The sequence below is a fragment of the Poecile atricapillus genome, chromosome 27 (assembly GCF_030490865.1).
Source record: "Poecile atricapillus isolate bPoeAtr1 chromosome 27, bPoeAtr1.hap1, whole genome shotgun sequence".
NCBI classification, from domain to species: Eukaryota; Metazoa; Chordata; class Aves; order Passeriformes; family Paridae; genus Poecile; species Poecile atricapillus.
Window position 1 is genome coordinate 5,136,782 of NC_081275.1, and position 27,884 is coordinate 5,164,665.

The following is a 27,884-nucleotide window of genomic DNA, read 5'->3' on the forward strand; positions in this document are numbered from 1 at the left end:
AGGGGCAGCTCCAGGCAGAGCCCTGCAGGACAGGGCAGGGAGGGGTCCTGGGGGGGGCTGGGGGAGACCATGTCCATCCATCCATCCATCCATCCATCCCATCCGTGTCCATCCATCCGTGTTCACCCATCCTGTGCTTACTCATTCCATCCGTGTCCATCCACTCCATGTCCATCCACCTCATGTCCACCCATTCCACACATATGCATCCATTCATGTCCATCCATCCATCCATCCTCCATCCATCCATCATCCATCCATCCATCCATCCATCCATCCATCCATCCATCCATCCATCCATCCATCATCCATCCATCCATCCATCATCCATCATCCATCCATCATCCATCCATCCATCCATCCATCCATCCATCCATCATCCATCCATCCATCCATCCATCCATCATCCATCATCCATCCATCATCCATCCATCATCCATCCATCATCCATCATCCATCCATCATCCATCCATCATCCATCCATCCATCATCCATCATCCATCCATCATCCATCCATCCATCCATCCATCCATCCATCCATCATCCATCATCCATCCATCATCCATCCATCATCCATCCATCCATCCATCCATCATCCATCCATCCATCCATCATCCATCCATCCATCCATCCATCCATCCATCCATCCATCCATCATCATCCATCCATCCATCCATCCATCCATCCATCCATCCATCATCCATCCATCCATCCATCCATTTTCTCATTCCATGTCCACCCATCACATCCGTGTCTGTCCACCCTGTGTCCATCTGTCCACTCGTCCATGCCCATCCATCCCTTGTCCATTCACCCTATGCTGTCTGGCCTATGGCCCCTGGATGTTGGTGGGGTCCCACATTCACCCATCCCAGCTTCTCCAGGCAGTGCACCAGGATGGAGACAGGAGCCTGTGTGCCCACCTATCCTGTGTCCATCCATCCCAGGCTCTCCAGGAGTTATCCAGGATGGAGATGGAGTCCCACGTCCATCCAGCTGTGCAGGAGGGGTGCTGGGATGGAGCCAGGGCACCACATGCCTGTGTCCAGGGGAGGACACTGTGAATGACACAGCTCATCACAGCCACTGATCCCAAGCTCTGCAGGACAATGCTGGGCTGTGGAGGCGGCCCCACAATCCCCACTCCCCCACCCTTCAGGGGTGTTCCTGTACAGAGCCAGGATCCCCCATGGCTCCGGAGACAGTGACAGGGATGGATCCCACCCCCACCGCGCACACCCGGGCAGGACGGCGGGATGGGGACAGGAGACCCCAGATCCCTTGGGAGACCCTCCCCGCCAGGGCCCCCCGAGGTTCCACCCTGGCAGCCCCCGGGGCTCCGTCTCCTTTAAGAGCGGCGCGGCCGGAGCCGAATTCAGCCGCCTGTCCCCGCTGGCGTCCGGCCAGGGCTCGGCCTCGGCCGCGGCCAGATCCCGCTCCAGAGCCCGCCCGGCGGGGCCAGCGGGGCCAGGGACACCCGGGGCCCCGCCGACATCATTGGGTGCTGGTCCCTTGGGTCCCTGCTGGCTCTGTCCCCTTGGGGATGAAGGCACACGGAGCCAGAAGGTGGGGACAGACAGAGATGTCCCCACGAAGTCTCAGAACCGAGTGATACCAATCAATACCTTACACCAAGTGATCATGGAGACACACGAAGTGTAGCAAAGACATGTCCCTTGTCACATCCCTGCGCCTTGTCACCTCCCTCTGCCACCTCCTGCTGGAGACCAGGACGAGAGGGGCAGTGGAGGGGAGGGGAGAGGAGAGATGGATCCCACTGCCCTGAGGGAATTGTGACTCGGGCTGAGAAAGGGACAGTCTGGGGACAGGGGAACCTGCGGGCCGTGGGGAAGGGGACAGGACAGACCCCATACGGGAAAGGGGACAGGAGAGCCCATGGGGACGGGAACAGGAGAGTCTGTGGCCAGGAGAGCCCATGGCCCAGGGGACAGGACAGCCAGCAGGAGAGGACAGGACAGCCTGGGTCCCTGGAGCACTGGGACAACCAGTGCTGGGGACACCCCATGGCCCCATGACCCACCCCATGGGGACACCACATAGCCCATCCTTCTCCCAGTTCCTCCTTCTCTCCCTTCCCTGCCGTGGTTTCACCGCCGGGGCTGTCCCTGTCCCGGGACAGTCCAGTGCTGTCACCCCACGGCTGAGCTGACCCCTGTCCCCATCCCCAGGAGCACGAGCCCCGCGAGCACTGGTGGCACTGGTGGCACTGGTGTGATGAGCTGCGGGTGCTGTGGGGCAGGGCCGGCTTTGGGCGTTAATTGACTCCCGCGGCGGTGGCAGCTGTGAAAACAGAGCAGGGCTCATTAGGGGACATCAAAGGACCCCCCCGCACGGCCGGGCGGGGACACGGCCCGACCCGAGCTGGCGTTTGCTCCCTCTGCACTTAAAAGGGGAAGAGGAGGATGGGAGTCACCAGCCTGGGGACAGCCGTGCTCATCGAGGAGGTCCCTGTCCCCTGTCCCCTGTCCCTTGTCCCCTGTCCCCGGTGTTAGTGGCACCTGGGGGCACCCATTCTTTAGGTGACATCCCCAAGGTTACTTGGACATGGGGTGACCTGGGGTTAGCTGGATTTGGGGTGATCTCTCCCCAGATCAATCACCTGCTCCTGGGGTGACCCATCCTTGGGGTCACCCATTCCCAGGGTGACCTGCACCCAGGGTTGTCCCTCCGGTGGTCATTCCCAGGGACATCCATCTTTGGGGTGACCTGTCCCTGGTGTTTCCCAGGGTGCCCTGTCCTTGGGGTGACAGAGCAGGGGATGGAGGGGACACGTACTGACTGCTGCTTACAGACACCCTCCAGCTCCTGCTCGGGCTGCAAACAGCTCTGAGAGCCAAAAACCTCCAACCTCAGACCCCAAAATTGCTTGGAAAGGGCCACATGGCACAGACCTGGCCCAGTTCCTCCTATTCCCACCCCATCACAGCAGCCTGTGGGTCAGGGAGGGGACACAGGGACTCCTGGTGGGTCCCAGCAGTGCCTGTGGGGTACCCAGAACCCCCAGATCCCTCAGCACTCCCGGAGCAGGGGAGCAGCCCTGCCGATCCCAGATCCCAACTCTGTTTTCCAAAGTCAGGACATGAAGCCTTTTAAAAAAATCTCCTCTCGGAGCTCCTGCATTCCTGGGTGGAGAGTTTACATTCCCCCCGTCCCCCGTGATCTGCGCTTCGTCTCCGGAAAACAAAGCGGCCTTGGGGGGGAGCTGCTTTTTGGGGAGCGGGACCTTCCAGCCAGAGCCAGGACCCCGAGGGCAGCGCCCCAAAGCTGAAGCAGCCTGAGCCAGGGCTGGATATGGCCCAGGACCCCCATGGCAATGGGGACCCCCTGAAGTGGAACCCTTGGGGCGGGCGTTGAGGGGTGCAGGGGGGTCCCCTGATGCCTTGGCCGAAGCTCATTCTGCCCATGCCACCACCAGAACAGACAGCAGGAATCACCCTGCCTGAATTCCCATTTCCAGAGGCTCCCAAGGCAGGGGGTGGTGGGGTAGCAGTGGGTGCTGGGGTGTCCTGGGGGTGCTGTGGGTACCAAGGGTGTGCTGGGGGGGTCCCAACCAGCCCAGCCCGACCCTCAAACCGCTTCTCCAAACCACAGAGGAGGGGGAAAAGAAGCCCTGGATAAGTTTCTCCCCCTCTTCTCTCCCCCTTCCAAGTCATCGCTGGAAAATTAAACCGGATCCAAAGAGTTTTTCCTTTCCAAAATGTGCTGGAGAGGCGCTGCCTTAACCCCTTCGGCTCCCACCTCGCCCTCATCACAGGATTGGGATTTTTAAGGGGGCTTGGGGATTTTCCTGGGCTTTGCTGGGAGAAGAGGAATGGTGCAATGTCCTGGCAATCCCTCTTTGTGCTCCAGGATCCCCAAATCCCCTGGAATGAGGGAGACAAGAAGCGCTGAGGCTCCCCGGGGCCGGTTTTGGGGCACCCCTGTGGCCAGCGCTTTGCAGCCAGGTCTCCCTCTCCATTTTGGGAAGAATATTTTTTTTCATTCCAATTAAATGCAGCTGATTAAATCCATCCTTCCACCCCCCTCCCTGTTCTGAGCTTGTCCCCCTCCAGCTGAAACTCCCCTACATCCCCCCTCCAGCATCCCCCAAATCCCGACAGATCAAACTGGAGTCGGGACCTGCTTCTCTCTGGAGCCTCCGGATCGGGGGCCCATCCCAGCCAAACCCCTAATCCCAGAGAAAATGTGAGCTATTTCCTCCCGGTGGGGCAGGAGGGGGGGACAGGAGAGGTCCCCCTCCCACTGCAGACTGAAAATTCCTCATTTTTTGGGTTAAAAATCTCTTTTTTCCCTTTTCAAAGCACTTTGTTCCAGCTGGAGGGAGGCACTGGTTCATCCCCATGGGGTGGTGGAATTGGGGAGCCCGGCAGAATCCATGGGGACCCCTACAATTTAATTATTGGGATTTTTGGGGGTAAAGAAAAAGCCCTTGGGAATAGTCTGGAATTTTTTTTGACTCGTTTGTATTTGTGAAGGATTGTTCAAAAAGGGATTTGGGAGGAAAAGTCATCGGCCAAGTGGGGGGGCCCAGGGAGAGCCCCGGGGGGGGCAGCCCCAGCCCAGGGTCTCATGGGAGCAAAGGGGTGGGGAAGAAAAAATCCACTTTCTTGGGGAGTTTCAAAAGGAGAGTGAGAAAAATGGGCTTTGTTATTGGGATTTTTTTCCTTTTTCACCCTTTTTTCCAGGGGCCAGCAGAGCAGCAGCTGGGGGGAGCCAGGACGGAGCGGGAAGGGGGAGCAGGGGGCTGAGGGTCCTCTCCCAGGCTTGAAAGTGGTTTTTCCCTTTTTCTTCTCTTTTTTCTCCCTTTTTCCACATCTTTCTCTTTTTTCCCAATCCTTTTTCTCTCATTTTTTTTATCTCATTTTTCTCTTTCCCCCCTCTTTTTTATCTTTTTCTCTTTTCTGTCCTTCTCCTGTTTTTTCTCCCTTTCCTTTTTTTCTCCTTTTTCTCATTTTTCTTCCCTTTTCTTCTTTTTTCCACCCTTTTCTGTTTTCTTCCCTTTCTCCTGTTTTCCTCGCCTTTCTCCTTTTTTTCCTCCCTTTCCTCCTTTTTCTCTCATTTTCCCATTTTTTTCCTTGTTCTTCTCCTTTTTCCACCCTTTGCTGCTCATTTTTCCCTCGCCTCCTCTTTTCCTTCCTTTCCTTTTTTTCCTTCCTTTCCCCCTTTTTTCCGCCCTTTTCCACTGTTTTCTCCCTTTTCCTCCCCTCTTCCCCCTTCCGTTTTCTCCTATTTCTCCCTCCCTCTCCCCCTATTTTCTCCCTCTCTTTCCACATTTTTAAATAGAAATATGTAATTAAATTTACAAATGCTATTTACAGGTTTAATTACAAAAAAAAAAAAAAAAAAAAAATTGAAAGAGAAAGAGAGATACCCCTTAGACGTTAATAAATCTAAAAATAAAAAATATATAATAACTCCTCCTCCCCCACCCCCCAAAAAATATTTCAGGCCGAAGGGCGGCGGGGCCAGGGGGGTCACACCGTGGTCTCGCCCTGCTTGCTGTTGGTGAGCCGAGTGTAGAACTTCCTCCAGGAGTGCAGGGTTTTGCCAGACCATATCCAGAAGCCGGAGGTGATGCCCACGATCAGAGTCATGAGATACTTGATCATGTAGACGGTGAAGTCGGGGGTCATGCGGGGGGTGAAGTGGAGCGGGCAGGGGATGGCCAAGCTCTTGCAGTTCTGGCTGATCCAGCTGCGCTCCCAATGCTCACGGAACGCCTGCTCGTAGAAGTAGCAGGCGATGACGATGGTGGCCGGGACGGTGTAGAGGACGCTGAAGACCCCGATGCGAACCATGAGCCGCTCCAGCTTCTCCGTCTTGGTGCCGCCGTGCTTCATGATAGTGCGGATGCGGAACAGGGAGACGAAGCCGGCCAGGAGGAAGGAGGTGCCGATGAAGAGGTAGACGAAGAGTGGGGCCAGCACGAAGCCCCGTAGAGGGTCGATGTTGTTGAGGCCCACAAAGCAGACACCGCTCAGCAGGTCCCCGTCGATCTGCCCCATGGCCAGGATGGTGATGGTCTTGACGGCTGGCACTGCCCAGGCGGCCAAGTGGAAGTACTGGGAGTTGGCCTCAATGGCCTCGTGGCCCCACTTCATGCCAGCAGCCAGGAACCAGGTGAGGGACAGGATGACCCACCAGATGGAGCTGGCCATGCTGAAGAAGTAGAGCATCATGAAGAGGATGGTGCAGCCCTCCTTCTTGGTGCCCTGCACCACGGTGCGGTAGCCGTCCTCCTGGAAGCGCTCGTTGCAGACCACCCTCTCCTCCAGCACGAAGCCGGCGATGTAGGCCACCGACACCATGGTGTAACACCCTGAGAGGAAGATGATGGGTCGCTCGGGGTAGCGGAAGCGCTGCATGTCCACCAGGTAGGTGGTGACGGTGAAGAAGGTGGAGGCACAGCACAGGACGGACCAGATGAGGATCCAGATGCGGGCGAAGCGGATCTCATCCTCATTGAAGAACATGTGTCCGTCAGGACGGGTGGGCTCGCAGGGCGCTGCGCAGTCCTTCTCCCCCAGGAACTTGTAGTTGAGGTAGCTGGGCACCTTCAGTGCCCGTGGGCAGTGGAAAGGGTGGTCAAGGGTGGCATAGCGGGGGGCACCAGGGGTGCCCTGGCCTGCCAGCGGCGTGGCACTGGTGAGCAGTGCTGGGGAGCCGCCGTCCTCCGAGTGGTTCTGCCCCACACAGATCTGCTCAGCACCGTGCCGGGGAAAGTTCTCGCATCGCAACCGCTCCGGCCACTGGAACCCAAACTTGTTCATGAGGGCCTCGCAGCCCTGGCGCGCCCGCTCGCAGATGGAGCGGCACGGTGGGATGGCCTGCTCCAGCACCGTGCACACCGGCGCGTACATGGAGCACAGGAAGAACTTCAGCTCCAGCGAGCACTGCACCTTCACCAGAGGGTAGAACTGGTGGACCTCCAGCCCCGCGTCCTCCTGGTTGGTGTGACCCAGCAGGTTGGGCATGATGGTCTGGTTGTAGGCGATGTCGGTGCAGAGCGGGATGGAGATGGGCTGGCAGAAGCCGTGGTCAGGGATGGAGATGCCCTTCTCGCCGTGCAGCTGGGCCCGGCTCGGCACCGGCACGCTCAGCCCTGCCAGCAGCCAGGCCAGGGCGGGCAGCACGCCGGGGGGGCCCATGGTGCCCCGAGCCGTGCACCCCGATTTACCGTGCCCGGTGCCCGGCCGGACAGCCAGTCCTCCCGTCCGTGTCTGCCGTGCCCGGTGCTGCCTGGACGACTCCCGGTGACTGGAGACACTCGGGTCCCGCCTGGATGACTCCCGGTGGCCTGATCTGCCGTGGCCGGTGCTGCCTCGACGGCTCGCAGGGATCAACTCTGCCGTGCCTGGCGCTGCCTGGACGATCCCCGGTGTCTGGATACTTTCAGGTCCCGCCTGGACTGCTCCCGCTGCCCACCTACCCCGTGCCCGGCGGGACGGCTCCCGGTGTCCCGATGTACCGTGCGTGGCGGGACGGCTCCCGGTGCTCGGACGTGGCGCTCCCGGTGCTCCGCGGCGCTTCTCCCCCTGCCCGAACTTGGAGCTCCTACAGCTCCCGGTGCCGGATCCCGGAGCCGCGGGCGGGCGGTGGTGCCGGGAGGGTGGCGGGAGGAGGGTCCTGGGGGGTGCCGGAGGGGTGCCGGGGGGGTGCCGAGGTCCCGGGGCGCGGGGAGCCGAGCGGCCGCACCGGACGCTCCCGCCGCCTTTGTGCGGGGCAGCGCCGCGTCCCCGCCGGGCGGGGTCAGCGCCCCTCGCCCCGCCCCCCCGCGGGCCCGCCCCGCCCGCTCAGCCAATCACATTCAAACGGCGCGGATGCCACGCCCACTCCTGCCATGGCCACGCCCATCTGGCCACGCCCCCGTCCCGGGGTCACCGCCCGCCCCCCCCCCCAAACTTTTTCCGAGTGGCGCAAACTCCCCCCGCGGGTGGGGTCGGGCCGGGGCCGCGGGGAAACGGCCCTCCCGTGTCCCCAAACCGCACTGTGGCCTCTGCCCCCCGTGTCCCCTGTGCCCCCCTGTCCCCTTGGTCCCCGCTCTGTGTGCCCCGCTGTCCTGTGTCCCCCAGTGTCACCTACTTCTACCCCGTGTCTCCTGACACCCCCCGTGTTCACTGCACCTCTGTCCTGTGCCCCTGCCCCCCGTGCCCCCTGCATTCCCCGCTGTGTTTTCTAGCCCTGCTTTGGCCTCTGCACTCCCTCCATGTCTCCTGTGCCCCCCTTGTGTCCTCTGCACTGCTCAGGTCCCCCAATGCCCCCTAACCATGACCCTCCAGCTGTGGGGCTGCTCTCCCCAGCCTAAGATCCACATCCCCCCTGATGTGCTGCAGGAGATCCCCCACTGTCCCAGGTCCCACTTTAGGGTGCAGTGGAGCAGGATTAGCTCCCGTGCCCCACTGGAGACCTCCAGAACAGGGTGCATTGGCCCCAACGTCCCTTGTCCCCAGGTGTCAGCCAGGCAGTGCCACCACCCCATGGGTTGCCCATGGCCACCCTGCGATGCTGCACCCCCAAAAGGCCACTGCACAGCCAGGGATGTCCCCAAATCAGTGTGGGGTGGTGGCAAACATCCTGCACCCTGCCCCCCCACCACAATCCCACACCTCCCACCCCAGCAGGGGCTGTGGTGAAGGGAACCTCTTCCCACATCCCAGTTCCAAAAAAACAGGGAAAAAGTTCCAAAAAAATTGGGAGAGGCCTGGGGAACTGGGACATGCTGCAGGGAACTGGGAACTGGGACACACTGGCAGGGACTGGAATACACTGGGGGGAGGTCTTGGACATGGCAGAGGCAGACAGGGATATGCCTGGAGGGAACCAGGACACACTGGGGGGATCTGGTACCCAATGCGTGGGACTGGAACACACCGGGGAAACACTGGAACACAGTTGGGGGGAGGGGACACAACAGGGGATCCAGGACGTGCTGGAGGTATCCAAGACACATTTAGAGTGTTGGAACACACGGAGGTCAAGCACAAGTGGGTCACAGGAGACATTGGGGAGTCAAGCACACACTGGGGGGCACCGGGACACTGTGGGGACTGTGATACTCTGGGAGAGACTGGGACCCACTGGAGACCCTCATCAGAGAATGAAACTGTAGGCGATCACCCCAAATTTCGGCACCAGAATGGGGGGGCTGACGTTCCCAAGGCAAGGGCAGCTAGGGGGGCTGTGGTGGGGAGCTCCCTGCCCCCGTCCGCTCCGTTTTGGGGGGCTGGGGGGCTTCTGGCAGCCCCCTTCCCTCCCTCCCTCCGCGTCCTCCCTCCCTTTCTCTCCCTTTCCTGTAACTTAAGCTTTTGTTGTGAGCAGGAGACCCGGGCTGCCGTGAAAAGAGGGGGCCCCACCGCCTTTCACAGCGTAATTGAAACCATTGCGGCTCCTGGCCGAGGGGGAAGGGCAGGGGGGGCTCCAAAATCAAAGCCTGGGGGGGAAAGACGGGACACACGGTGCTGCCGACCCGCCCTCCGCACCAGCCTTCCCGGGCCGGACGTGCCGGCTGTCCCGGCGGGGCTGGCGGGGGCTCTCCCCGCTCCCGGGGACGGCGGAGACTCCGGGGGTGCTGTGGGGTGAGGCGATGAGATGGGAGCCAGGGCCGGCTTTCCCCGATGGGGCACCCAGGGGTGCCGCCTTTGGGCCCTGCCGTGTGTCCCGGCACAGCCGGGATCGGTGGGCGCCCGGTGGTCCCGGGCGGGAGGCGGTGGAGCGAGGCTGGCACGGAGCCGGCGGCGGGGGCCGAGCCCGGAGCCCGGCCAGCGCTGCCTCCGGCCCATTCCCTCTCCCCGGCTGCAGTGGGAATGCGGGTGGCTGCACCGGCCGCAGCTCCTCTCGGCCCTGCGGCGGCAGGGTCTGCTTGGGTGACCCTCGCCGTGTCCCCCGGGCCCACAGGGACAGGGACGGAGGGGTGCAAGGATGTCTGCACAGCCACGTGGATCTTGGCTTCCCAAACACTTCGGATTTTGGCTTCTTTCCGGAGATAGAGAGGTTTCACTTCCAGAGGGGTTGCAGAGGCTGTCCCCGTGCTCCCTGTCCTCCTGGGTGCTGGTGGCTCAGGACAAGGGTCCTCAGAGCCTCCAGGGAGACAATGGGACATGGTCCCACCCAGAGTGGGTGCTGAGCCCTCCTGGAGAGGGCAAAACCCAGAGCAGACCCACGAGTCAGCCCTGAGAGGAACCCCTGGGTGGACTGGGGTTGTCAGGGGACATCCCAGGAAAGCAGCCAGTGGGGTCCTGCCTGCTCAGGGGTGTCCCCTCACAGGGACATTCAGGGTGGCCAGGGAATCCTGTTCATAGCACTTGTCCCTGTCACCAGGCTCCTAGCCCCAACCCCAGGCCATGCCAGGGGCATGAGGAGTGGTAGAAGGTGCTGCCCCCTCCCCAAAACTTCACAGAGGGGTTTGGGGTTGCTATCCTGTGTGGAGGGGACACTGTGAAGACAAGGACCAACTCTTGCACCCAGTGGGAGAGGGTGGGTGCTGGCCAGATTGGGCTTTAGTGGGAGTGTGGGGCCAAACCCAGCTCTTCCCCTCAGCTCCCCTTCATGTCCTTGCAGAGCTGCTCAGGGTGGGGGGCACCCAGGAATCCAAATCCTCCCACTGCTTCACTCTCACTTCATCCCAGTACAGGACTGGGGGATGCTGGTGGGCACCCAGTGTTGCCAGTCCCCTGCTCCCAGCACCCAAAGGTCCCCAAGGGGAGGCCCATGGGTACCACCATCTCCAAGAGTCTGGTGGCGCCTGTGTCCCCCATGGAGCAGGACATGGTGCCCATGCAGCCCATCTCCCTGGGATTCCTCCAGCACCATGAGGTGCCAGGGTGCCTGTGGGGTCCTCCCTGCACCCATCACAGCCAGGAATGGAGGACATAGCTGGCAACACCCGTGTCACCCCCAGCAGCACCCTAGCCCAGCCACAGGACAGATACCCTGGGGGTGACACTGGGGGTGGCATCATGTGTGACACAGGCCCTGTGCATGGCCCTGTGCTGGTGGCCAGCACCACTCTGAAGGGCAGTACTCTGAGGGGGCACTGGCAGCACCAGTTTACAGTAAGTGTGTCTTAGGGATGGGCACAGAGGATGCCAAAGCAGAAGTAGGGAATGGAGGGGCTGTGGCAGGCGATGCCAGGCAGAACGGGGACCTCGGGGGTCCCCTAGGAGCACAGAGGAAGGGAAGGGCCCCCCGGCCCTGCCCTCGGCTTTGTTTCACACTTAAGAGCCTCTAATTAAAACCAGGCACAAAGGGCCTGGCTGGAGGCGGGCGCGAGGTGCCAGCAGAGGACGGGGGTCTGTCACCAAGGGAACAGAAATGACTCAGGGTGCTGGGCACAGGCACTGCGGGGCCCCTGCACGCCTGGGCATGAGCTGGGCATGAGCGGGCATACAAGTGACAAACACACACACAGACATATGCACACACACACACACACACACACACACACACACACGTACAAACACACGCACAAACACACACACACACACACACACACACACACGTACAAACACACGCACAAACACACACACACAGAGACGTGTGCACACACACACACACACACACACACACACATACACACACGTACAAACACGCACACAGAGACGTGTGCACACACACATACACACACATGTACAAACACACACACATGCACACACACACACATACACACACACATGTGCTCCCTACCTGGTGGGTTAGGGGGAGTAGTGCTCAGGCCCAGTTTGTACTGGTCTAAACTGGTCTGATGGTCTGTGTGGGAGGGGTCTGTGAGCAGCGCTGCCCAGGGGGGTTGGGAGCACTGATGAGCTCTGGGGTGTGTGTGGGGTGAGCCAAGCCCTGGGGTGCCCCTGCCCTGGGGGCAGCCTGTTAGGTAGCGGGCACAGCTTTAGCCAAGGACCACAGAGGGCCCCCACCTGAGATCGGGGGGCTGGTGGGTGACCCCGAGACTGGCTGTGATGAGCTGGAGGATGAGCCCCCCTACACACAATATGGGTCTGGCTGCTTGGATCCCTCAGGGTGGTGAGACCCCAAAGCCACCGTGTCCCCCAAAGCCACCCCTGGTGCCGGTGGGGCATGGAGCCCACCGTGGCGGGCGTGGGGAAAGTGGCTTAAGCACACCTTGACCTTGCTGGCGGGGGAGGGATCCCCTCAGCTTGTCCGACACATCTCCTGCCAGCGCCGGCATTGAGAGCGCTCGAGCCCGCGCGCGGAGGAGCCGGCATGAAAAGGCAGCTTAGGCATCTCCTGCTGCGAGAGATGGATTAGGGGCTTCGGGGAGGCCGGGGGACAGCCAGAGCCGCAGCCACCGTGCCGCGACGGCCGCGTGCCGGCGGCCAGGCCGTGGGGACCGGGTGGGCACGGCAGGCACGTGGCCGCTGCCCCATGGCACCATCCCGCTGGGACACCGGGGGGTCCCTGGAATGGAGAGAAGCGTGTGTGTGTGGAAAGCGCCAAGGGCTGTCCCGGCAGGGAGGGGACACCCAGAGCTGGCAGCCCCGGCCCCCCTGCGGGTCCCCCTGGCCTGGCCGCAGCTGTCACTGTCAGGGCTCGGGTATTTTTAGAGCTACCCTGGGCCACAGTGACCATTTCTGCCCATGGAGTGCATGGGATTGGGGGAGGGGGGTGGGAAATGGGCACAAATTTCCCTTTTTGCTCTGCTTTGGAGTTGGAAATACCCTTTATGTCCCCAGGGAAGCACCTGGAGCTGGCAATGGGTCCACACGGGGGGCAGGGACCCCATGTTTCGGGGGTGGGCATGGTACAGCTATCTCAGCTTTGTCCCCATGCTGGGTTGGGGTCTGTGTTCCTGGGGCAGTGACAGTGATGTCCCCACAGGGACAGCCTGGACCCCTGATGTCCCCCAGGAACACCAGTTCCTGACGCCCCCCAGACCCCTGATGCTCCCCAGTGTTCCAGGTCTGTGGGGTGGCCCCTGTGGTGGAAGTGCAGGAGGGATGGGGTGCCCCCCTGGACATCCCTCCCTCTCCCAGGAACAGCTGTGCCCCCAGCCGGGGGCAGGGGACCTGCCAGCACCGGGCATGTGACAGGAGGTGATAGCTGCTATTTATAACCTCCTGTGTCAGGGCAGGGTGTGGGGACATCAGTGAGCCCATGCCACTGGCCCATGGTGACTCTCAGGGTCCCCTGAGTGCCCATCTGTTCCTCAGCACCAACCAAACCCCCTGTAGGGAGGGGTGGGCTCAGTGCAACCAGAAGTGTCACACTACATGGTGTCACACAGCCATTCCACAGAGAGCTGTGTCTGACAGTGGCGTGAAGCTGTTCCCAACAAGGACACCGAGTTGTCCCTGTGCCCAGTGGGACACAGAGCTGTCCCTGTGCCAGTCCCTCCAGGCTAGAGGGTACCAGAGTGGGGCAGATGTCCCCCAACCACCACAGGTCCTGGTGAGCACACGTCCCCAGCAGCAGAGGCCCTTTGGCACAGAGAGATGCCAAGTAGGGAGGCATTAATTCCTGGCCTCCCTCCTACTCCTGCGGCAGCAGGAGTGGTGAGCACAGCCCAGAGGGCTCCCAAGAGAAGAGGGACCCTGGTGAATGCAGCACCAGCTCCTGGTCCTGCAGTGAGGGGCCTCTGCCCATGCTGGGGTCTGGGGTCCCCTGGCCTGGGGACACTGTGCCTCAGGAGCACCTCAGGCAGAGAAGCCCAGGCACTGTCCCAGCTCACCCCTATAGCTCCAAGTACCACAGGCAGGGGTGAGGCCTTGGGCAGCACTGTGGGCACCCAGCCCCAGAACCACCCCTGCTCTGAGCTCAGCACTCTGGACTGCCAAGTTCCCAATGGCCAGGCAGGCAGGGCTGGGTGCCCCCCACCCATGGATGATGGTAAAGCACCAGCTTTGTGCAGGGTGGGGCAATGGGGCAAAGAACACCGGCACAGCCACCCTCCCCAGGGTTTATCCCACCTGGCTTGACACAGCCCCATCTCCTTGCAGGGCCTGGTCTGGCTCAGCACCCTATGGCGGGTGGGGGTCCGGGGGGTGGCCGGAGGTCCCAGTGACCACCTGGGTGGGGCAGGAGCTCCCTGTTGTGGGCTGGGCAGCAAGACATTTGTCCGAGTCACCCACAGGGCTGCTCTACCTGGTATAGCCAGGCTCCCTGGGCAGAGCCAGACCTGCCCACGTGCATCCACCTGGGTGCTTTGGGAGGACAAGAACCACAGACCTGGCATGGGACACTGGGTTTTTTTTGGGTGTTTGAGTAAAGCAGACAGGCAGAGCATCATCAGGACTTTCTCAGGGCACTGAGAAGAAAATTTGAGTATGTTTCTGCCATCAAGAAATGGGCAGAAACAAAGCTACCCTGCAATGCAGAAGTCCCAGCTCACAGCCACCAAGGCCTTCTCAGTACATAGGGCTGGCTGGTCCTAGGAGTGAGCCAAGATTAGAATCATAAGATGTTAAGGGGTAGGGATGGACCTTAAAGACCATCTTATCGCACCTCCTCTTCCATGGGCAGGGGTCACTCCCACTCAAGGCCTTACCCAACCTGGCTTTGAACACTGCCAGGGTTGGGGCATCCACAACCTCCCTTTCCTGGGAGGTTTTAATTTCCAGGGGGAAATTCCGGGAGACTTCCCACAGGGCTGCTGTGGTGGTGCAGTGGGCTGAGCACAGCATTCCCGCCTCACAAGTGAGAGGCACATGTTCCACACAGGAGTTCTGGCAGCACAGGCCAGCCTGGCTCACCGTAGGAAGAAATTGAGTCTAGAGCTACCCCGTGGAGCACAAAGCACAACCAGAGCTTCAGGACTCGGTACCTCGCTGCACAGGGCACAGGTGTCCCCTCAGGGACAGGTCTGGTGGCACATGGAGGCTCAGAGAACACATTGCAGACAGCTCCGATCCTGAACTCCTCTCCCTCACCTGGCCCTGACAGGCAGCAGAGGGCAGCAGGGCCTGGGCAGAGAGGCTGCTGCGGAGAGAGGGAAAGCAATGAATGAATGGAGACAGATGGGATCCGTTTTTCCTGCTGTCAGGGCAGGCGGAGGGCCGGCGACACACGGCACTGTGCTCAGGGACAGCTGGTGACAGCTGTGCTGGGGGGTGGAGAAGCAGAGACCTCTGCAGACCCAGACTCAAATCCTACATCCAGACCTCAAACCTAGACCCAGACTCTAAACACAACCCTAGCTTACAAATCCAGACTCAGATCTAGACCCCATCCCCAGACACCATACCCAGCCAAGGCCCCCAAATCCAGACCCAGATCTAAATCCTAGACCCGACCCCGATCCCAAAACCAGACCCAGACTCCAGACCCTAACCTAGCAGCCACCCCCAGCCCCCCGGTATTGCCCACGGCACTGCTGCTGTGCCACTGCAGAGAAGGCTGCGGCTGTAGTTGCACAAGCGGACAAACACTTCTCAGGGGCGAGGAGAGGCCCCGGCAGCCCGGCCGAGGGGCTGGGGCAGGAGCCAGGGATTGAACACGGCTCCTTCGGACCCTGGGATGCACCGCGGGGCTGGCTCTGAGCACAGATCAGAGCACAGATCAGAGCTCTGGATTTGTGCTGGGCACCACCTCAGGGCTGGGTCCGATTACTGCGATCCCCGTGAGGGCTCACCCCGATCCCGGGGCCGCTCCCAGCGCCGAGGGGCTCCGGGCTGCCCTCAGCCACGCCCAGCGCGGGCCCCGCCGACCTGGCTCTGCGCATGCGCAGCCCAGCAGGCGGCACGACCCGCGGCGTTCACCGGGGGCGGTGCTGAGCCCGCGCTCCCATTGGTTCACACGACCGTCACTCAAGCGACTGGGGCAGCTCTCATTGGCTGGGGCTGGGAGGGCGGGAAGGCTGAAGCGGAGCTCGCGTTCTCCGTTCTCCGGGCCGAGCCCTCTCTGTGTGAGGCCTTTACACATGCGCACAGCAGGGGGCGGGCAAGGCTGCCCCGCGCTGCGCTTCAGCTCGCGCCGTAATTGGCTGCTAGGCACGCGCGTGCGCTGCTCGCGTTCTCATTGGCTGTCGGGGCGCGCATGCGCGCTGACATCTGCGGTCAGACGTGCAGCGAGGCTCGGTGGGACGTGACCTGTCGCGGCGGAGCCCTGAGGGCGCGGCCGGCCGTGGGAGCCGGTTCCACCCCCTTGGTGTGGCGACCTCCGGTGTGCCGCTGTCTCTGGGCCGGTTCTGCCGCCGCCGCCGCTCCGCCGGGTCCCGCTGCAGCAGCCACTCCGCTCCGCGCGGTGGCGCCGCCGTGGGGGACATCCCCCCTCCCCATTTGCCGGTCACGTGACCCGTGTTGCTTCGCACGTGACCGGTGGGCGGCGCATGCGCGGTGCGGCGGGGGCGGTGCAGGCGGGCGGCGCTGAGGGCGGAGGCGGCGGCGGCGGCCGGAGCGGGGCCGGGCTCGGCCGTGTTGGGCCGGCGCGAAATGGCGGACAGGTTCTCCCGCTTCAACGAGGACAGGGACTTCCAGGTACTTCCCTCGCGCCGCCCCGCGCAGCCGTGGCCTCTCAGGCCGGCCTCCACCGCTTTCCCCCCTCCACTCTGGGGCTTTGTGTGCGGGCCCGGCGCTGCGCCGCGGCGGGGAGCGGCACAGAGGGGAACGCGGGGGGTCGGGGCCGCCTGTCAAGATGGCCCGCGGCCGAGGAGAGCGGCCTGGGCACGGGGGCAGCGGGCGGAGTGTTATGACGGCGGCGGCGTGGGGCCGACCCCGCGGAGCGTCCGGCGGGGGAGGACTGTGAGGGCATCAATCCTCCACCAGCGATGGGACCGACCACCCCCCGTGAGGGCTTGGGCCCCTCCCCGCTGAGGGAAGCAGCCCCCCGATGAGGGGATCGCCCACCCCCCGGTGAGGGCTCGGATCATTTCCCCCGAGACCCGCACCTCGCCGTCCGAATATCCGCCAGCGACCCCTTCTCTGTGAAAAACGCCTCTTCCTTCTCACACCCGGCCCCCCCGCCAAAACATCAGTATTTCAACGTAATGAACGCCACTGATGCTGTTTGAAAGGGGGTTTAAATAAACAATGGGAAAATTAACGTTGACTCATTAAGCTTGAACAATGGCATGTTGTTCTCTGACTTCAGCCCGAGAGAGTCTCGGGGTTAGAAAGGAAAACAAAAGGAGCGAGGATAACGCTGCTGGAGGAGAGCTGTGGATGAGCTGTTCTGTGGGTCCTTGTTTTGGGAGTTTGCCGTTGGAATGGTGCTGTTCATCCTCACTTGGGCTTTTCACCCAAAGACCTGGGAGGTTTTTTCTAATGTGGAGCTTGCGTAATTCTGCTTAATCTGGCATTAAGGTGCAGTCTTGGAATCAGCCAGGACATCCAGGAGTGACTATCCAGTGTTGCTTCTGGATATTATAAGGGGTGCACACTTCAACAACAGTTACTCAGCTGTGTTAGAAACACACAAGAAAATAAATACCAACATTGTGTGCAATGTTGGCATCACTTTCTCTGAGGATGGAGGTTTGGCTCCTGCCAAAGCCCCACACATGGGCTCGTTTGCATCCTTCATTTCCTTCAGTGAAGAAATGAGCCATAGTTAACACTGAAATAGTCTGATTTGGCTTTGACGTTTGTGTTTCAGGAGGTGGAGCAAGCCACATCTTGGGCTTGAAAACACATTTCTCACAATCCTTTGGTAAGGGAGAGCTAGGGAGCCTGAACCAAGTTAGGTACTGTGGCTGTGCGTAGGGAATGAGTGAGCTCTGCAATCGTCCACATTTGCCTTTGGGTGTCCTCATTCCTGTCCCTTTGTGGGGAAACACCATGGCAAGAAAAATAATTGTAGTGGCAAAACCTGTTACTGTGTCATGGCTCTAGGCACGCAGGGGGAATGTGTGGTGATGTCAGGGAGGAAACTCGGCTCCATTACCTGATCCTGAGATCTTGGAAGCTGCTGAGTGTGCCTGGGGACAATAACTCAAGTCACAGCCCTGCGTCCCCTTGACTTTCAAAAAGGGCACTGTTCTGAATTCGGATTTATCTGTGCTAAATGCCAGGTTTTCCTTGTCCTTCCCATAGACTAGAGTGAAAAATAAAAAGATAAGGTTTGATTTTATGCAAGGGTCACTGCTTTGTTCTTGCCTGCCTGAAAATATGCCAGGGAGAGGAGAGACATTTTATTTTGTGTTAAAGCTTCCTGTGAGGGAAAAGTGGAATTGCTCCCCTGGGAAGAGCAGTTTGGAGATGTGGAGGACTGAAGGTGAAAACAATGAGCTGTGGAAGAGATGATCCGAGGGGGACTGGGGCAAGGTCACACTGAATTTTGGGAGCTTAAGGGCCTGTGCACCTACCCTGACAGCTGATAGTTTTTCCAAAGTATATTGATGGAGGAAGGCTTTTTGATGAAGAAGAGGGAAAAATAAGGTTTGAAGTAACTTTCGGAGAAGACTTGAATTTTCTTCTCTGTACTGAGACAGAGATTGCTTGAGCTGTAACATGGGTGTGGAATACAGGAAATGCTTGCTGTGCTGGGTATTTGCAGGGCTGCTGTGGCCATAGGTAAAAATACACGTGCCTCTAGAAAATTCGGGTCTGCAAATATAGCAAAACCAGCAGTGTTTCTGGGGGTGTTAGGAATGCCCTTTTCACACAGTTGTAGTTCTTTGGCAGGTGAAATTTCTGTCCTTGACACTAGATGTGATCCCATGTCCCTCTCAGGCTGGTGAGTCCCAGGGAGCATGGCCAGAGGAAGACAGGCTCTAAAATTACACAGCTTGATCAGGGATGGATGCAATGTGGGGAGGGAGTCTGTGGAGAGCTCTCACATTTTGTTCTGGGGTGATCTACTTGTGGTCTCGAAGAGAAAGGATGTGCAGCAGTTTGGAAAGAGGGAGAGAAACAAAAGGTTAGGAGTAAAGAGTATAGGCCAAAGGAACCTTTTAGCTGTTTGAAAGAAAGGCAGATATCTTGGGATTAGTGATGTGGCTAATGGAAAAGTCGCTGGATGAAAAAAAAAGCATTTCAGAGTTCTCATTATTGTTATCAGCTGCCTTTCTGGAGAGAAGCTGGAAAGAGTCTGGGTTGGGAGGATCAGTTTGGCAAGAGTGCAAGCTGAGCACTGTAGGCAGGGGAGAGCTGGCAGTGCAGGGTTAGCAGAGGTGATCCTCGGGTTTCTGAGCTTCTGATATGCTGGAGAAAAGTGGATTAAAGGTGAGAGCTTCTGGGAGCTGTTCTTCCCTCCCCTGTGGCTGACTGAGGAAAGATCAGTGCTATCAGGGGAGGCAGGAATGGAAACATACAGCACTGCAGGAAAATCAGGAAGGAAATACCTGAAATCATCTGAGAAAGAGAAGGTATCCATGGTCTGAAGTGCATGGAAAGGTGTGGAGGGAAGAAGGGTTTTTGGGCAGAGGGGTCAACTGAGAACTGGAGAGATAAGAGGGAGTGAGGGATCTTCTCATAGCTGCAGCCACAGTGGTGTGGTGGACATGAAGAGAGCTGCAGAGGGAGTGATGCTCCTCCCAGGGAGCCATGTGGAAAAGAATGGCTTGTGTAAGGATGAGAAAGTAAAATATCCCTAAGGAGGAAGGTTATGGTGTAGAGGGAGAGGAAAAAGATTGTATACACTGAAATTGTTGTGACTCCTCTCTGTGTTTCGGTGGAAGGAGCCTTGAAACTGAGGGTGATTTGGAAGTTGAAATTGTCAAAGGAGCTGGAATGGCACTGGAGGATGCCACTGCAGTGAGCTGATTGAGCAGCACTTGGGTTTTTCCTCACAGGATTGTTGTGCTGTTGCTGTGCTCTGTAGCTTTAGAAGCCATACTAGAGGTTAGATCTTCTCTTTTTGCTTTAAGCTCTGAAACCATAGAGAAACTTGTAAAGCCCCTGGTTTTGAGTGTATTTTGCAAGTTCTGAACCTGAGGGCAGTTCCATAGAAAGGCCTTGAGCTGTGCTCTGCCTGTCATGGGGATCTTTCCCTTACCAGGCTAGCACAGGGCTTCATTTGGGAGCCTTAGACAGGGAAATGGATTTAGTGGAAGAGAAGGGGTATCCCGGACCTTCCTTCTCTTGCCTCTCTTCTAGGCTCTGCAATGGCTTCCCAAATAAATCCTAATCTTTTTTCATTTTCCATCCAAGAGGTTATTTTTGGGTTTCTGGCAAGCTTAGTTCTTGGGGTGAAGAACTGGGGAGCTTGTCTGTCACAGGCTCTGTCACTTGTCTGTGCCACTGTCCCTTGGACTAATGGGCTTCCCTGACAGACACAAATGGGAACCACCACAACTTTGAGGAATTCTGAACAATAGCTGTAGATGATGCTAACAGAATATTGTAGGAGCATTAATGAAAGCTGTATGAGCATATGAGACTGCTGCAATAAGTAAATATGTATTTATAGTGCTATTTTTGCATTTACAATGATTTTATTCAGATCAGGTATGCAAGCTCAAAGAATAAATATTGTGGCTGTCTCTCTTGCTGAAATCCATTGGAGCTCCTGCTTACTCCCAGATGTTCAGAAAATGTTTTCTTGCTGCATTTTTCTCCTTTTCATTGTTGAAGCAGAAATATTACCAGCCATATGTGTCTATGTGTACAATAATTTCCTCTTCCTACGTACATTGCACTTACTGGCATCATTAGCCAGACGGAACACAGGCTGTTCTGTCTCTTGTTTTTTGGTGTTGTGTAGTCTGTGCAGAGGAATAACACTTCCACCCAGCAGGAAGAACCATGCCTGGTTTTCCCTGCTGGGTGGAAGTGTGACCGGTCTGAATCTCAGCTCGGGTATTCCTGCTAATTCCAAGAAGATAGGTGCTTTTTTTCTTTCCCTCCACAAAGGATTTGAAGAGCTAAGCCAGCACATCACTGTGCTTCTGGCCCTGCCCACTTCCAGCAGGTTGAGCTGAGCGCTGCTGGCAGGGGGATTTTATGCTTTTTAATTGGCAGAATGTCAGGGATAAGTTCTGTTCCCAAGCAGCTTAGGCAGTGTTTTAGTGGACAGCTGGGCCAGGAGTGAGGAGGTTTAGAATCCATCCCTAATGAGTGTGGTCATGGCTGCAGCTTCACTTCACTTCCCAGGTGCTGCCTAAGGGAAGTGCATTTGATTTTCATGTCCTTCAGCAGGCCCAGCTGCTCGGGGCAGTGTGGCACTGGGAGCTGATGCCTGTGCTCTGTGCTGCACAGAGATAAAGAGGTTCATTTTCTCTGACTGCCTTTACTAATTGGGAAAAGAAAAGCTTAATGTGGGGGAACAAGGATTGGAATCTCTGCAAAATCTGCTATGCTGAGCTTTCAACAGATCCAAGATCCTGGGGTGTGAGTTTGCCTTTGGCGGGAGTAGCTGCAAGCAGTCAGGAGGCAGCCTGTGCCTTTTCCATTGAGCGTTTTCTAACTGAAGAATTAATCTGAGTTTTTAGAAGATCTATTAAAATTGTTTAGGGACCTTAATTTATAATTTGATTCAGGTTATATTTCTGGTGTGGGCCCAGAACAGGAATGATACAGCTCTTACCTCCTTGGTAGGGCGTTCTGACCTCTCAGTTGAGCAAAGTAGGAACAGCAGAACTGTGACTGACTTTTTTTTTTAACCTCCCTGTGTGAGTGAGGACGGGGGGAAAAGTCATGGGGAAAATGTGTTGTAAAGTAGATCAAGTAGTATTGGTTCCAGTTTTAGAACATCACAGTAGGGTCTGAACTTCAGTGTGGATTTCTGGGACTCATGTGAAATAATTTTCTATAGACCTTTCCTGTCTTAGTTGTGCCTTCCCCGAGTCTGTGTTGTCACTTCTCTCCTACAGTAATGATCTCCATTGCCATGGCCGAGTGAATGGGAAAGGAAAAACTTTATCCTCCAATCCCACAAGCCATGGCTGAGCTACCTCAGTTTCTTCTGAGTCTCCCCCTCTAAGACAAAACCCACCCCTCTAACCAGGCTCCTGCTACCTGCTGTGTTGGAACGGGGAGCTTCAGGAGTTCATCTAATAAAAAACATTGCTGCAGTTCTAGGGCAGCACTTCCTCACTTGACAGAAGCTTTTCTCCTACCACATGATTTTAAAGTAATTCTTGCTACTTTCTCCCTTCAGGTAGCTGTATGGGCAGTTCATTTGAGATTTTGGCCATTCACAGTTTTAAAGCCCCAAGTTAATATTAGGGTGCTGACTTTAAGTATCCACATATCACTTGGGTTTCCTATCCCATTGCTTGACCCAGTTCTGAGTCCAGGAGTTTGTGTTTGGCATTATCTCTCTCTTGAAGACAACTGGTGATGGGGAACATTTTCCTTTGTAGATTGTTCTGGTAGTTTGGCCATTGAAAGGTACATTTTCCTTAATTTTTCTTCTAGATTTTCTTTATTTTCAGCTTTCAGCTGAGCTTTATGTCCTATACCAAAGCACTCATTATTACTCTGTGTCCTCTTACGTGAAGGCATATACAGCATTTCTGCTCAATTTTAGCTTCTTCTGAGAGCCTTAATGACTCTAAATTCTGTTACTGTTCTCCTTTTGTGTTGTTACAGCTTTCTGCATCCTAAATTGACCACACTTGTGATTAGAAAACTTGCTCAGAGGAGTCTAGAGCAGACTCTTACCTGGTATAACATACTGAGATAAACATCTATTTACTGTTTTTTTCATATTGCTGTTCCTTTGTTGCACACTCTTGGACTGTATTTTTATCCTTTCTGCTACCGTGTTGCGTGAGGAGGTTTTAACTGGGATTTCTCAGCCTGCTGGGTGCAGCCCTGTGCTGTGGCTGTGTTTGTACAGGGCTCTGTGAAAGCAGACGTGGTGTTACGGAGGTGAAGCCACTTTTACACGGGTCAGGTTGCTCTGTACAAACACGTCCTCACTGTTGCTCCCTCTTTGTTGGGCTGCCTGATCTGCAGACTGAGCTGGCAGGTGCTCTGTTTCCTCTGGTCATTGATAACAGTATTGAATGGAGTTTGAATCCTGTTAACGTGCTCCTGAGGGAGATTTTCTGTGAGATTTTGGTTTAGAAACAATTCTTTATCAAGTCATACACTGTAGTAAGAAAGAAAAGGCAGATAATATTACGGAAGCTTGGAAGTTTATAGTGGTAAATAGATTACACCCTAAATATTACATGATTAACACCCTGTTGCACCAGGGGCACCCACCTGTCCCACCCTGTACTGTCTGCTGTGGTCACACATGGAAGGGGTGGCATCCAGAGGGCCCTGGACAGGCTGGAGAGGTTGGTTGGTGTGAACCTCATGAAGTTCAGCAGGGGCAAGTGCACGGTCCTGCGCCTGGGTCAGGTCAGTTCCAAGCACAAATCCAGGCTGGGTGAGAACAGATTGGAAGGAGCTCTGAGAAGGACAGGGGATATTGTTTGATGAGAAATTCAGCGACTCAGCTGTGTGTGCTGGCAGCCCAGGAACCAGCTGTGGGCAGCAGGTGAGGGGGGAATTCTGCCCTGCTCAGGTGAGACCCCACCTGCAGAGCGGCCTCCAGCCCTGGGGTCCCAGAACAGGAAGGATGTGGAGCTGCTGGAGTGAGTCCAGAGGAGGCTACAGAGATCCTCTGAGAGCTGGAGCCCCTCTGCTCTCAGGCTGGAGAGCTGGGGGTGTTCATCTGGAAAAGAGGAGGCTCCAGGGAGACCTCAGAGCCCCTTCCAGGGCCTAAAGGGGTCTAGGAGAGCTGGAGAGGGACAGGACAAGGAGAAATGGCTTCCCATTGACAAAGAGCAGGGTTAAATGAAATACTGGGAAGGAATTCCTCCCTCTGAGGATGGTGAGGCCCTGACAAAGGTTGCCCAGAGAAACTGAGGCTGCCCCATCCCTGGAAGTGTCCAAGGTCAGGTGGAGCAGTCTGGGATAGTGGAAGGTGTCCTCTCCATCCCCTGCAGTGGATGGAACAAGATCATCTTGAAGATCCTTCCCCACTCATCCCCTTCCATGATTCTTTGGTTGTTTGAAGGTCCTGGTTAGCCATGAAGATGTGGGTGCTGGAAGCTGCAGCAGCTTCTGCATGAAGGCACATTAAAAATGGCAAAGAGAAAATTGGGTGAGTGCAGCTAGTGCTGGCTTTTGGGCACAGCTTGCTGAAGGACTGCAGAGCATCCCTCGTGTGCTGGAACAGATCCACAGCTGGTGTTGGTGCGGCAGAAGGAATCTGAAAGACATGAAATTGTTCTCGTTTGGTGCCAAAGTATGCAAAGCAGAGAACTGCCTCTGGCTCCCACTCCTTGTGTGGTACAAGCTGTTTATCTCTGAACTGTAGAACATGTTTTTATTTGGACAGCTCTAAGTGGGTATTTATATGCACGTTTTCCTGGTTTAAACCTCTTGACCTGTGACTGGTCTTAAATGTGTTCTGCTGAGTGGGTTTTCAGTGTTTTTGGACTTAGCAGGAAGAGTTTTGTCAAAATTAATTTTTAGTTTGGTAAACAAAAGGTGCCATCAACTTCTTAATGTGCAATTCCAAGGTGCTTCTTTCAAACCTTGGCAATTTAAATTCATCTCTGAGTCTCAAGTGATTGCTTTTGTTGTATTGACTTGAGAGGATTTTCCTGTTAAGTACTCTCAGAATAATTGATGTGTGTGTCTGCTGAAAATGAGGTTTTGCTGCAGCTTTCACAAGATGTTGACTGTAAATATTCAGCTGTTTCTGGGGGTGTGCAGATGTGCCATGTCCCTACTTCCCACTTGCATTGCAGGGGAAGGTCTGGGAAAGCAATTCCTAATGTGTGGAGGGCAGTGAGAACGTGTTGTTTGGGAAGGCTTCACCTCTGTGTTGCTAGGAAAGAATCTGTGATTTATTTTTTGTGTCTTTACAGACACTACAGGGAACAACAGGAAAAAGGATGATTTTGTTTTGGGAAGCATTAACAAAGGCTTTTCAGGTGCCAATACAAAGTTGCTTTTGTATTGCTTTTTATAGCTTTGAAAACCCATCTGGCCTTTAAAATTATCCAAGAAAGTTTCCAGGATTGGATGGAGCAATCTCCTAGGTGCATGTTGGTCTTAAAAATATACTTTTTTTCTGGGTGCATAATGAATATTTATAAAAAACACTGTAAGCTATGCTTTCCTGGAGTTGTTTTTGAGTTCTTTGGATGGATTTCTAAACATCAACATGGTTGTCTGCATCAATTACGTTTTGGAGCCCTTCCATGGTATAGAGTCATCAGGCCCTGCCGAGCTGCAAAGGGCAGCATGAATTACTGCTGTGATCTGCAGTCAGCGTGCGTAGGGAGGTGTGGATCTTGCAGAGGTATTAGAAACCCGTCACATTTTGATTGTGTGTAATAAACACAATGATCAGTCATGGGGAGCTGCATTTGGGTTTAACACCTTCCTTCCCCCACTGGTCTTGGCTGAAATTCACTGTGAGGTCAGTGGTGATGTTGGTGATAGAGGCCCAAAAATAAATCAGAGCACTGGCAGACCTTGGCACTTGTTTCCTCTTGTATTTCATCCATGCCTGGAATGAGTTTTTATCCTGCCTATCCCACATGTGCAGCTGCAGCTGCAGGTGGTGGGTGTCTCACTCTCAGGCCATGTGCAGAGAAGTGAAACCAGCACGTCTGGAAACAGCTGCCTGAGCTGGAAAGGTTTGTCAAAAGAGAACTAAATACAAAGTCAGATGAGTGTCAATGGTGGTTTACCAAAATTCCTGGTCTTTGGGTTGGGCAAGAGGCTGGTGCTCTATCAGGGCTTAGCAGAGCAATTCCTGAGCCTCTTGGCCACTGTGCTGGTGCTGGACAGGCAGCATTCACCCAGGTGTCCTGGATGTGGGATGTTTGCAATAGTGCTGGGAGCCAGGTTTGGGAAAAGTGGATGGATGTGAGGGTGCCTTATCTGTCTAAAGATTTTGTAACTGCTCCATCTCTTTTAAAAAAGAAAATTTCAATTTTAACAGGATATTAATTTCTGGAATGAGAGGGGTTTTTTCTCTGCTCTGTGGGGGTGCTGTGTGTGTGCAGGGAGGGAGGATTTGGCAAGATGGCATTTGCTCCCTTGTGCTCAGATGCTGCTCCAGTTCCCTGTGCTCAGACCTTGCATCTGTGCTGACCCGTCCCGGGAGGGCTGCAGGAAATGTCAGCTGTGCTTCCCAGCCTCGGGACCAAAACATTCCGGGATCTGCAGCTCATGTGGCCTGCCCTGGCTTTATCCACACTAGAAAATGGCCTTTTTTTGGATGAGACTCATTTCTCTTTTTGGATATTCCTGTGTCTCAGCTGCTGTTCTCAGCCTAATACCTGCAGGGCTTTTGGGAGTGGGCTTGGTTAAATGCTTTCAAGTGATACTGTGAATTTTGTGGCTTGACGTAATATTTTTTGGAATTTAAGATTTATTGGTTGAATTGATGGATAAGTAGAACATGAAGAAGGTGGTGCTGATTTGCTTTAATGTTTTAAAATTCCATTTTCTAAGGTAAATGCAATATAAATGTGATTTTTCTGAGTCTTTTTCTGGTACCCTTCTAGGGCAAAACTGATTTTTGAATATCTGAGGAGCACACTGCACTCTTTTCAAGTGCAGTTAAGCAGTCATGATCATGCTGTGCTCTTTTCCAGTGCATTTAAGAAATAATAACAGTGAGTATAGTAAGGCTTTTCTGCAAAATTGCTTTCTTTCGATTGTTATTGGCGTGGTCTCACGAAGCAGAATTTCTGAGTGCCTTCCTGAGCCAGTCCTGAAATCCTGAAGGGATGTAGATAGATTGTTTCTGCTGTACCGTCTCAGCAGCTGCATTCTGCCCATTACCTCCCCAGCCGGCCCTGCTTTAATGCTCCCAGGCAGAGCCGCAGGGTTTTATGCCAGAATCTTTTCCTATTTTGCTCCATTCACAGCGTTGAAGGCGTTGTCCCTGTGGTTGGAGCAGACAGCGTTTCCCAATCCTAGGCTCTTGCTAACTGACTTGTGTTGGGCTTATAACTCACTTTATCCTCTCTGTTAATAGCACCAGGCTGGTGTGATGGGGCTCTGCTGGAGCAGGAGCCCAAGGACAGCTGAGTGGAGGTGTCCTGAAAGGATCCCCTGCGCTCCCAGCTCCATTGTCCTGTTCCTTTGTGTCCCTCTCCTGGCTCCCTGTGAGCTCCATGTCCCCAGCTCTAGCCCAGCTGCTGGGCTGGAGGCTGCCACATTTTCTTTGTGAGTTACACATGGATAACTTAGGGCTGTTCATCAAAGAAACCACTCATTCCAGTCAGGAAAGGGCACTATATGGAATGTGTTCCGCATGCTGACATGTTAATATGCTCCATGCTCAGGCAGATTGCACAGAGCAGTCCAGTAATTAATATCCAAGGAGGTCTAATGGGCCTAAAGGAGTTGAAGTGACTCATCCTTATTTTGTCATTGTGTTGGTGGTGCTTTAGGTGACTTAGAAATGCAGGCAGTGCTCATAACCCAGCTCTGGTTTTGGATACACCCTTTGGGGTGTGAGAGGGAAGGAGAGTGTATTCTGCTTGTCATTGTGAATGTGCTTTTAAAGAGTTCCCCCTGTGAGTGATTTCTGTGTGTCCCATGGGCTTTGTGGGTAACCCACCTTCCTGAAGAGGTGCTTCATGTAGAGGAGAGAGTGAATTCTGTGGTGCTAAACTGTGATAAATGGGCTTTAATCAACAATTCATTTCACTTGCATTGAGTGATTTATTTGCAACAGTTCTTGCCACTAAGGATTTTGGGATGAAAGTGTAATTAAATTCTTAATTTTTTTTTTTATGATGCTGACTGGGTTTGGTTACACTGCCACCATGTTTGGGACCTTGTACATAAGAAAGAAGCAGCAATGCTTTTCCCCTGAGCTATTGATTTGAATTGTCCCAGGAAATGCAGTAACTCCACTGGGTATGATCTGGGACAAAGTGGCACAGGGCTCCGAAGTATTTACAGTCCAAAAAAGAGAGAACAAGAGTTGAAATCCTGCATGGAGGCAGCTTTTTTTGGTTGATTTTTCAAATGCCATATTCAGTGTGTGAGGGCTCTAAGAAA

General features: G+C 55.6%; 2 protein-coding genes across 8 annotated transcripts in view; one reads left to right on the top strand and one right to left on the bottom strand.

Annotated features, from left to right (window-relative positions):
- Positions 1–5,309: 5,309 nt before the first annotated feature.
- Positions 5,310–7,638, bottom strand: FZD2 (frizzled class receptor 2). The gene has a single exon (XM_058858119.1). It carries the CDS (start codon positions 7,167–7,169, stop codon positions 5,496–5,498), a length of 1,674 nt encoding a protein of 557 aa, XP_058714102.1. The 5' UTR covers positions 7,170–7,638; the 3' UTR covers positions 5,310–5,495.
- An 8,325-nt stretch (positions 7,639–15,963) lies between these two features.
- The window catches only part of GPATCH8 (G-patch domain containing 8), a 55,859-nt gene continuing 43,938 nt past the window's right edge, over positions 15,964–27,884 (top strand). For 4 of the 7 annotated variants that reach the window (XM_058857670.1, XM_058857671.1, XM_058857669.1 and 1 more), the window contains exon 1: positions 16,391–16,445. Coding sequence is in view for 2 of the 7 variants with exons in the window: in XM_058857663.1 (XP_058713646.1) it covers positions 16,401–16,445 (45 nt within the window). In the remaining 5 variants the exon portion in view is untranslated. Of the gene's footprint in view, positions 16,446–27,884 lie in introns of all 7 variants that reach the window. The other 3 variants (XM_058857663.1, XM_058857664.1, XM_058857666.1) reach the window with 3 other exon arrangements.

Coding starts and splice junctions, on each gene's coding strand:
- FZD2 (XM_058858119.1), bottom strand. CDS start 7,169: ATGGGCCCCCCCGGCGTGCTGCCCGCCCTGGCCTGGCTGCTGGCAGGG.